At 41.4% G+C, this 10,215-nt stretch overlaps 2 protein-coding genes across 2 annotated transcripts; one reads left to right on the top strand and one right to left on the bottom strand.

The window, feature by feature from the left end:
* Positions 1-1,038: 1,038 nt before the first annotated feature.
* Positions 1,039-1,457, bottom strand: MELLADRAFT_59617 (uncharacterized protein; the record flags this gene model as incomplete). The annotated part of the gene is made up of 2 exons (XM_007405010.1): positions 1,039-1,091; positions 1,121-1,457. 2 exons carry the CDS (start codon positions 1,455-1,457, stop codon positions 1,039-1,041), a joined length of 390 nt encoding a protein of 129 aa, XP_007405072.1.
* Positions 1,458-7,758: 6,301 nt separating this feature from the next.
* Positions 7,759-9,827, top strand: MELLADRAFT_90958 (uncharacterized protein; the record flags this gene model as incomplete). Its single annotated transcript, XM_007405241.1, has 5 exons — positions 7,759-8,332; positions 8,405-8,509; positions 8,589-8,965; positions 9,038-9,353; positions 9,430-9,827. The coding sequence occupies 5 exons, from the start codon at positions 7,759-7,761 to the stop codon at positions 9,825-9,827; spliced, it is 1,770 nt and encodes a 589-aa protein (XP_007405303.1).
* Positions 9,828-10,215: the final 388 nt, after the last annotated feature.

Below are 10,215 nucleotides of genomic sequence, written 5' to 3'. Positions count from 1 at the left end.
ACCATTAATATGTTGACCAAAACATACCTTCCTTACTAATAAGTCATATCTAAAGGCAGTTACCCAACAAAACTGGTCGTCTATCTCTTTTACATAGTCGAAATGTCTTCTTAAACTAAAGTGAAGATTTATCATATCAGACTATGTTCTTCGTGTGTAAGTAGTTTACTTGGAAGGGACTTACGCCTTTGCAAATTCTCCTTGATCGTACAACTCGGATAAGTATCTTATGAAAAGATCACCACACTTGATCCATTCGTAACATCCTAACCACCATTCGTCCTTCGGTTTTAAACCGGGTGGACCTATAGTTTTCTTTGATGTTGAATTATTTCCTAAATATGAGTGATCTCTATTAATCCAATTTTCAGTAAATATGGTTAAAGGGAAATGAACATCTAAAGCATATATGTGTTTAACCCAATATTCGGTCAAAGGCATCAATTCTGAGTCACTGTTCGATCCTTCTTTGAATACCGCTTTCTTGTAATTGTTCACCACTATTTGAGGGATTACTGGCTTTAACATATTTTCGCTTAGTTCAAATTTATTAAAAATATCTTTTGCTACATCTGCTTTTCCAGCGAACACTGCCGCCTTCATTTCTTCATACCAGGCCGGTTTCGAAGCTATCCAATTGGTAGCATAATGAAAAATCATCAGTCATTTTAACTTTCAAGAAAAGAGGTTAAAAAAGGATGATAGGAGGAGTGGACATTTTATAAAAGAATACAGCATTCTAGTTTCTCGCTATTTATTATGAAATTGATTAAATATAGCACTGAATGTCTCGCTATATTTAGCGGAAATATATTACTCATATTGTTATGTAGGATGCGTAGCCTAATCCGAAAATGAGTTATATAGATATTAATTTTAGCATGTAGGTGCCTCGTTTTAAAGTACGGAAACTGTTTGATCTAATATGAGATCGAGTATTGATTGATACCTCGTCTTATAGTGACGGAACCTCATCATATATGATGGAGTGTTTCATGGAAAGTAGATAAAACAAAACACCACCAAATAGTTGATATATTAACTATCAATGAGCTTGATATTCGGATGATCGAATGAAACAGGTAGAAGTACTAAGGTATAGACTTTAAGCAAAACAAACCTTCATTCTTTAATAACAAAACATCGTTCGTGAAGTCCGAAGATGCAGATGAGTCTGCTTTGTCGACTGAAAGTTGGTCGTCTGATCCTAAATTTACATCTTTTTCTTTTCCCTTTGGGTCTCCAGTTTCAGTTTCTTCCTCAATAATTTTGTCTTCTTCAACAATTTCTATTTGTTTGGTCGATGATTGTTCAGATTTCTTGTCGTTTTTCTTAAAAGTAGGTAATTTGGATTTATTCGTTCTCAATCTAGTTTTTGGAGCTGATACATCTTCTTCTAAGTTTTGGGAAGTCGGATTGATTAGGTTATTGACAGCGATATCCTCCGTGTTTGACATTCTAGTAAAAAAGGGGTCTGAAAAAGCAAACGGAGCGCTGAGAGAGAGAAAAAGAGGTGAGAAAGCAAAGGATGAGAATCTCCACTAGAAGAGACAAGAAGCGCTTACGGTCTTCTTTCCAAGATGGGAAGAGGAACGGAAGACAAGAGATCTTACCTAGATATCTCTTCCAAAGCGTGGTCTCTAGTGAGATTATCTCATCCTTAGGTGGTGCCTGGAATGACGTCTGTGCCTGAAGCTGGTCTTAGCAGGTCAGAGCACAGGAAGTCGTCCTGTGTCCATCATCAGGGCTGCTAGAGGCTCTTCTAAACCTAGCTAGGTTTCTCTCTCAAGCTCCTGGCTCGTGGACGGATGTTATTCCTCGTTCCTCCTCAAAACAGAGCATTAGAATCAACAGAAGACGCTCAGAGCTCTCCAGTTTTTAACGTCATGAATTGGTTTGCAGAGCTATCCATCTTCTGACTTCTCCTTGTTCAGCTTTTAGTTTACTCATCTTTAATTGATGCTCTCACTCTCGCTTAAGTGTTGTTCTCATCAATTTGTTTGTTTGTTTACTTTATTAACACTCATGGTTCTCATTTTTATGTATCTCTCTTTTTGTATTTTGTTGGGTAATCTTTTTTGTCAACCTACCTTCCTAAGACGAACAGTCTTTATTTAGGTCTTTGCCTTGATCAGGCTCTGACCTGGTGTGGGGGGGGGCGTGAGCCCGGGGACTGCCTGTCCGAGAAGGGGTTTTCTACCTCCCGATCTCTGGACAATTGGCGTCCTGAGCCCGTCAAAAACCCATCTACGACAACAGTCCAGATAAAGTTTCCGCTTGCTTGGCGATCGTACTGTATGTTATCACATGGATCTGCAATTGAAATCTCCACTAAACTTAATATTTACTGTACGCCCCAAACACTTGTATAAACCCCCAACACCCTTTCCAAGACTCTCTCGTTTTACCCTTTTGCCCTCTCTCCCATCGCTTTCTCCCATTCGCTCTTTTAAACTTGACCTGGAGAGGGATCCGTTAGCTCCGTCTCATTCTCTTCTCTTGGTCCAACTACTCACTTTCGTTTCACTTCTTCTGTTCTTCATCAAATGCCAACACATCCCACAGTTCTTTTGCTTCTTTCTTCTCCTCCTTGCTGTACTTCCTCAGATAAAGCTGATACGCTTTTGACTGCCACCTTCCTATCGTTACAATTTCTTCTAAAGGCCTCTTTTCGTTCCATCTGAAGGTCGCCCCTCCAACTCGAAAAGAGTGGCCTGATAGCACCTGTGCCTACCCGACGGGTCGGGTCTAAGTCGATAGGAAACGTGTCTTTCCTATCGACTATTAGCCGAAACGCCCCTTTCCGACGCGCCGACTCCCCGACGCGTCGGACGCAAAGCCATTTTTGAGTTCTCCTTCCATCACTAGATGAGCTAGGAACACCTAAAACATCATCTACGCCCATGTACTGGCATATGGTCAAGGTCCACGTGTACCCGTGGGTGACGCTGGAAATCAGAATCACACTGACGTGAATCTGATTCACATGAGTGTGAAACCCATTCACATAAGTGTGAAACCCCATTCACATAAGTGTGATTCAGACACAAAGATCGTGTCACACATCCAAATCACACATATGTGATTGACGGTAACATTCACACACCCTGTTTGCCAGTATTAGTAACAGAATCACATACGTGTGGTTGAGATTCACATCTATGTGAATCCCATCCAATGTTATTCACATAGATGTGAATTGACTCCGACACCTCAAGACGCATCAAAGATCTCCATCACACATATGTGATGGAGGGTAATTCAAAATCACACAATCCCAGATATAACTGCCGGATGAGAATACCAAACAGAATCACAGTAGTGTGATTGGGATTCACATCCACGTGAATCCCACCCAATGTCATTCACATGGAGGTGATTCCCCATCACACATATGTGAATCTGACCCGTAAAGACTGAACACCATCTGTGAATATAGGTAGATACACGCTATTCCCATATGTGACAACCAACACTTATGAAATCACCTATATGTGAATGAAAATCACCTATAAGTGAATGAAAATCACCTATAGGTGAATGAAAATCACCTTTATGTGAATGAAAATCACCTATAGGTGAATGAAAATCACCTGAAGGTGAATGAAAATCACCTGTACGTGAATCACATCACATACTACATATCACCCGGTCACCTATAGGTGAATGCCAATCACCTATATGTGAATACACATTTAGGTGAATACAGATGAAAATAATGTGAAGTGTAAGATCCACTGGCATAGAACATGATTGATGACACAATACCAAGAGATTGATGATATCAAAACAAATAACACAAACAAAACCACTAATACCCAATATTAATCATATATACCATCCATCCCACTTTCACCCCAAACATCATCCTCCTCAGTTGTTTCATCCATGATGTACAGCTGATCCACCTGCTGATGAAGCTCTTCCACGTCATCCTCCCCATTCAGAATATTCTGCTCCAAAATTTCCAGTTCATCCACAGCAGTTGATTCTAGACTTTCAGCATTTACAATACGCTCCCAGGTTGACTTACCCCTAGCAACCAACCCTTCCCAGCGCTGGATCAAAGATTCAACTTCCTCAGCTGACATCCTCGTATAACCATAGGACCTCTGTAGTAATTCCACAATATTTGAATTCCAATTCATCCATGTTCTGCAGTGTTTTTGACGAAGATTGTCGTGCAGGGATCCCAATACTTCCACATTTACATCCCAAACATCCTTTGCAATACGCTGACCGGGCTGCACTAAATCAATTAGATCTCTTCCACCATTCTCAGCATCGTAATCTAGAATATTGTTAAGTCCATAATAATGTTAGAAAACATAAGACAAAAACCATCAAAATAGAAAAACTCGCCACTGCTACACAATGCCAGTAAGCCATCTAGCTTGCTTTCGGTCTTCAAAGCCTCAAGTACCATCTGCTGAGTCTCTCGGCCAATTCTTCGGAGTTCTTCACTACAAGACCTGTGTTGTAAAAATGCCTGGATACCTTCAATTGTGCCTGGATCTACAGCCCACTTCTCTGTAGGATGAGCCAGCGCGCCAACATTCCAGAAAATATCCTCAAAAGGTAGCCTTTTTGCTTCATCCAGTGATGGACATACCATACGGCTGACCGGCCGAATGCTGTTGAATTGGGACACTTGATCTTCATACGAAGTCCACTTTTTCTTAAAGATTAACTGTTTCTTGTTCATTAGAATCTTGAGGCCCTTTTGTGCCTTCGTACCTAAGGTAAAGAATAACTAACATCATTTTACGCTTCAGAGTATTACAAAAAAAAAACTTGCCTTGACCCTCCTTGTCCCACTTTTTCTGCGCTTCAGATATACCCACCTTGGCTTCATATAGCCTCATCTTAGCCAGACGTACCCGTATGAGTGCTTCGGCTTTGGGACCTTTTAATTTTCAAGATGTTAGTGAAGATACATTACTTTTTCTGAGCTTCAGATCACCCACCTGTGGCCTCTCGCAGTCGAGTGAATTCAGGGCTTCCCAACTCTTCTCTCACTTCCTCCACCACCATCTCAAGTTCCACAATTGATGCCGGCAATGTGAGGAAGAGTGCCATCTCTTCCTCACTTCGAGTTCCCCTCCGCTTTCTTCGCAGACGAGAGAGCTCATTCCTGATAAATTCATCCATGTCACATCCACCGGAAGTCAGCCCAAGCCATTCACGATATTGTCAAAACAACTCCACTCACTGCGCATCCTTCACCTGCTCTTCCAAGTCGAGAAGCTCAATCAAACGTTGCTCCAGCTTCTCTTGTGCACCACTTTCATCCATTGCAGCCAGCTGAGTGGCCTTCTGCCGTTCCCACTGCCTGGAAAAATAACCATACGTGAAATTAGGATCTTGAGACTGAAGCCTTTGGAGCGTATCCGAAGCCGCCTTGATTTTTCCTTCTGCCGTATTTAATTTCACCTCCGTTGAACGTGCTGTTAACAAATCATCTTTCAGTTCCCACAAACATCTTTGTGTTCAGAAAAATTCTAGATACCTGCGTTGTTGCATCTGGTTTCATTTCCATGACTAGACTTCAAGTCTATCGCATCCACCCTGTGTTGTTTGGTAGCACATCGATTTGGTGCTATCAGTGGATCATTATCAGACCAGATCCTCTCATTTCCTTCCCCGTCGGTCAATCCATGGCCCTTATTCAGCCGGGGATTATATTTCAACTGACAAGTCCATCTATGTGCATAAGCATGGAAAGCACTAGTTGCAAATTTGAGATCACCACGCTGGTGTTGCTCCTCGAAATACCCGTTCTGTAAAATCAAGGACTTCCTCAGTTATTGCACAGTTCAATACAAATATACAAATAGCAGCAGAACTCCACCTTCTGAACACTTTTTTCTAGTGTACAACCAATGTCGTAAAAAACTGTATGGCTTTTTTTCGGCTTCCCTGCCTCCGCTGTATCCTGAAATAACTGATCAAGCAATGCCAGTACAAAATACTGACTAATTCCATCAAATATCACCACCATTAATCAAACTGAATCATTCACACACGCTTCACATCTTGTTAGATTAAGAGGACAACTCACCGCTCTCCACTCTGGACCACATTGACGAAATTCAAGACGTGATCATGACGACAAGCCAATCCAATCAGGCCAGTTTCATCACACCCCTTCCAAGTAGATTTTCCCCGGATGTCTGAAGCAGCGGTGTGTGATGCTGCACAAGAGTCCTAAGTTAAGGGAAGAAAATATTATCAGACATCTTATTAACTGAACTCAGCAAAAAAGTTGGCCTTCACCACATGTGAATGCAATTCACACCGTGTGAATCTCATTCACCTCATGTGAAAGACATTCACACGTGTGTGAATGTCTTTCACACAGTGTGAATCTCCTGATCCATCGTACATCCGCAGAATTTGATTTCTATTTGTCGACGCTCTGAAAAAGAAATTTTTTAACATTCCCTTCCTAATTATTGTAATTAAATATGGTAGGTAACTCACCCAAGATGTCCACAATGTCAACCTTACGCGTCCTTATGTCACCTGCGCCACAACAACATGGTTCGTTGTGATCTTGATTCCAGGTCAAAGGATTTCCCCACTGTGACGTCGTGTGTGCAAGTTTCATGTAGGATATAAACATCTGAGGTATAACCTTCTTCCAGTTCTTATTTTCCATGATTCTTTTGCTTTTGTAATCTGAACCGGGGACATAGGTAGAATTATTGTGGATTAAATCCGGTACCTCTTCAGGTTCCAGAGGTGCCGGAAGACAATTGTCGATGTAGTTGTCCTGAAGCTGAGCGTGGTCATCGTGGTAATCCTCGTGGGTAATTACTTCTCCAAGAGGTCCTTCTACTTGCATTGGATTGCCATGGCCTGCTTCAACCAGTGCTTGTTCAATCTCTTTGATGCGGTTATTGACGTATTGAGCATCACTAGCTTCAACTTGCCCAGCAACTATTGCTGATCCTTGAGGCTCTGGCTGAGTACGCCTCTTCTTCTTTGATCCACCCCCCAGTGGGCATTCAATCTTCTTGCCTTTGCCCATAGCTGCTTTTGTCCGATACTAATTTTGATGAAATTGCTTCAAGTGTTTGAAGTAAGTAGGAGTTGTTGAAAATGATCGATGAGATTCCACAAAAAAAGGTACGATGAAGGTAGTAGGAGGCCTCAACAAATAACGACGAGATTCCAAAAAAAAATGTAAAGGGAACAACAGTAGAGTTGTTACCAAAAAGGGAACAACGTTATGATTTGATTTTACCCCATCTTTATACTTATAATATACCCCAATCGGGCAGTGGTCTATCCCCCTGTCTACGAAAATTTCAAGTTGAGGTGTCCCAATATGGAACATCAACTCTCTGTGGTATGAGCCAAGCCACAGAGATGGGATGTTCCATATCATTAATTCATCTTCATACCTATTTGGTGTGAATGGTGCGTGAAGGAGAATGGTCCGTGATGGATACAGATTACATTGCTTTTTTGCACCCTGAATATTGTATACAATACAAATACAGTCAGGAACTTTGAATTGGTGTCCCACCTACCTGTCATTCCTCGGTACTTAGGCTGTGACACCTCCCGCCTTTTGAACTAACGCTCTTTCACATCAATCACGCATCTTCATCTCTTTATTATTTGACACAGACACACATCACCACGAAGTCATCAACTCGAAAGCTTTGGTTAAACAGAATACCCAACAACTACAAAATCAATCAACCTTATTCGGCCATCCACTGATTCTCATCTACTGCTCACCTCATAATGCGTAACACCAGATCGAATGCTGTTACAACCTCCTCTGTAGCCCATCCGACCGACACATCGCCCAAGAAGTCCACCCGTTCCAAACGCAGAGTGTCCATGGAGTCGACCAATACCATTTCCGTTGGTAATCGTAAACGGGTTAACATCAATCGTCGTCCTGCCTCTCGACCGGTCTCCTCAACAAACGAAAACTTTGAGGAAGAGGATGATGAAGAAGATTCGGAATCTGAGGAAGATGAAGAAGATGAAGAAGAGGAAGATGATGAGAGCGATTCAGAGGAGATATTCAATAGGCTGGCCACTCGCATCAATACCACTCGACAAGGAGGTCCAATCAACCAAACCAACAACCCTTCTCCCTCTGAAGACGATGTTGATGAGACTAATTTACCTAGCATCAAAGAATACAAGAATGAACTTGATCATTGGCCACCTGCTCGAATTGCGGTGGTAGCTCGTGCTCATAAGAAAAAAGGAACAGCCGTTCCACCACTTATTCTGACTGAAGCCAAAGCGATTCGCAAGATTTACAAACATCAGAAAGCGATGTTGAGTATTATGGGAAATATTAGTAAGTTTACGCTTGATAAAGCTCTGTAAGTTATAAAGATCTTCAGTTTTCTACTGTCTTCATCAATATAAGTCACTAACATCGAACTTGTTCACAGAGGTGAGCTTGGAGGCCGCCGAAAACCAGGATGCTATCAAATTTGGTTAAAGTATAGCTTAGAAAGACAAAAACATAAGAGTAACTTTTTCTTCATATTATTATTTCCAAAAATATATAGATGTTTCCGTACTTACTATCACTTCTCCTTTCATAACAGTGCCACTGAAAGGAGGTCAGAAAGGTATATTGGCAAGCCGCAATCGAAAGCTCGGAAAGATCTGGAAAGCTTTACCGGATGAGCACCAAGAGGTTTTTCATCCTGCGGTTTTTTACACTCTATCCGGCCTGAGTCCACCATCCAGTGATTCCGATCTTGATGAAGATGATGATAATATCGAATCAAATAAACCGATACATCGAATAGATCTTGAGCCGGCGCACCGTGAGGAATTGCAAGCTCTGTATGATAAATTAGTTTGTAAGCACAAGGTCGCTAAAGAGTATGCCAAAGTGGCCGCCGGAATTGGACAAGGTCCAAGCCTCCCAGATTACAATAGACAATCTCTGAAGTCTATCGAACGAATTCACACTCAGGTAATGTAGTTTGCTGTTGGTTATACTTTTATCTATGGTTCATTTAGATTGACAATTGCATTTTGTATTTAGATTGAAAACGAAGCAAACAACATGGACTTTTCGTATTATCTCCTCGCTTGCAGCACTCATGCATCTACCGAGGCTTCCTCAGCTTTACCTGGTTGGTGTAGGGAGTTTACGTCGCATGAGGAGATGGCGTTATATGTGAATACCAAGAGTAACTTTGCCAGAGTGTTTGCAGCCCGTGCTCAAGGGCTGTCCGTGGCTGAAGTAGTAGCCCAAACTATTGGAGCCAATGTGATGACAAATACCGAAAACGCACGAAAAACCGATCCTGGGGATGTTGTCAAGGCTGATTTGGCCGCATTATTGCGATCCCAATTTTGTAAGAATGTTTTCATTTTTGGATATCATGATTGCAGTGTGATTGAAGCGATGACGATTTCTTTCTTATACCGTAGCTGCTTTGATTGGAAAAGAACAAGGATTTCCTCGTGCTGCTGACCCAGTATCTATACTACGCGATGACTATAATCTCAAGATTATACAAATCCCGGGTTCAAAACTTCCTAGCTCAGTCTTGAAGCTAGGATTCAATAAAATGAATAGTCGACGAAGTCTTTGGCTTGAAGATTTAATGGCTAACAAGTTTAAGATGGAAAAGATCAACACGACACCTGAAGAAGACATCCAAGGTGATGAGCCTGGAGGTGAAATAGAAGATCAAGTTACAATGACCCAGGATAATCATGAAAATGCGGATGTGATGGGGGATAATTTTGAAGATGATATGGAGGATCTAGAAGAGGAAGAAGAGGAAGAGTGGAATGGTTTTGGAGATGAGGATGATTCTGAATAAATATTAGTAATTTGAATTTTCACAAATCTTAAAATTATGGAATGTTCGATATTTTGAATCCCATTCACCTATGCGTGATTCATATAATAGCGCAGAACTACATCTATGTGAGAAAGTGTGATTTCCATTCACCTATGTGTGATTCTGAACATAGCCCCAAACTATGCCTATGAGACACTGCTTCCCACAAATGTGATGCTGTTTGAACCCCCAACAAGTCTTATATTTTGGATATAAGACTTGTTATTGCCATTCACCTATGTGTGAACGAGTGTGAATCACATTCAACAAAGTTCATTGGTGTAAATACCGCAGGACTATATGTTTGTAACGCAGTGTCACTCATATGTGAAACTGTTGAAGGTCAGGTGAATTGAAATTAATTATT

Source organism: Melampsora larici-populina (genome assembly GCF_000204055.1).
Source record: "Melampsora larici-populina 98AG31 unplaced genomic scaffold MELLAscaffold_3, whole genome shotgun sequence".
Lineage (NCBI taxonomy): Eukaryota > Fungi > Basidiomycota > Pucciniomycetes > Pucciniales > Melampsoraceae > Melampsora > Melampsora laricis-populina.
The sequence above is the reverse complement of the archived record's forward strand: the minus strand, read 5'-3'. Positions and strand labels throughout refer to the sequence as shown.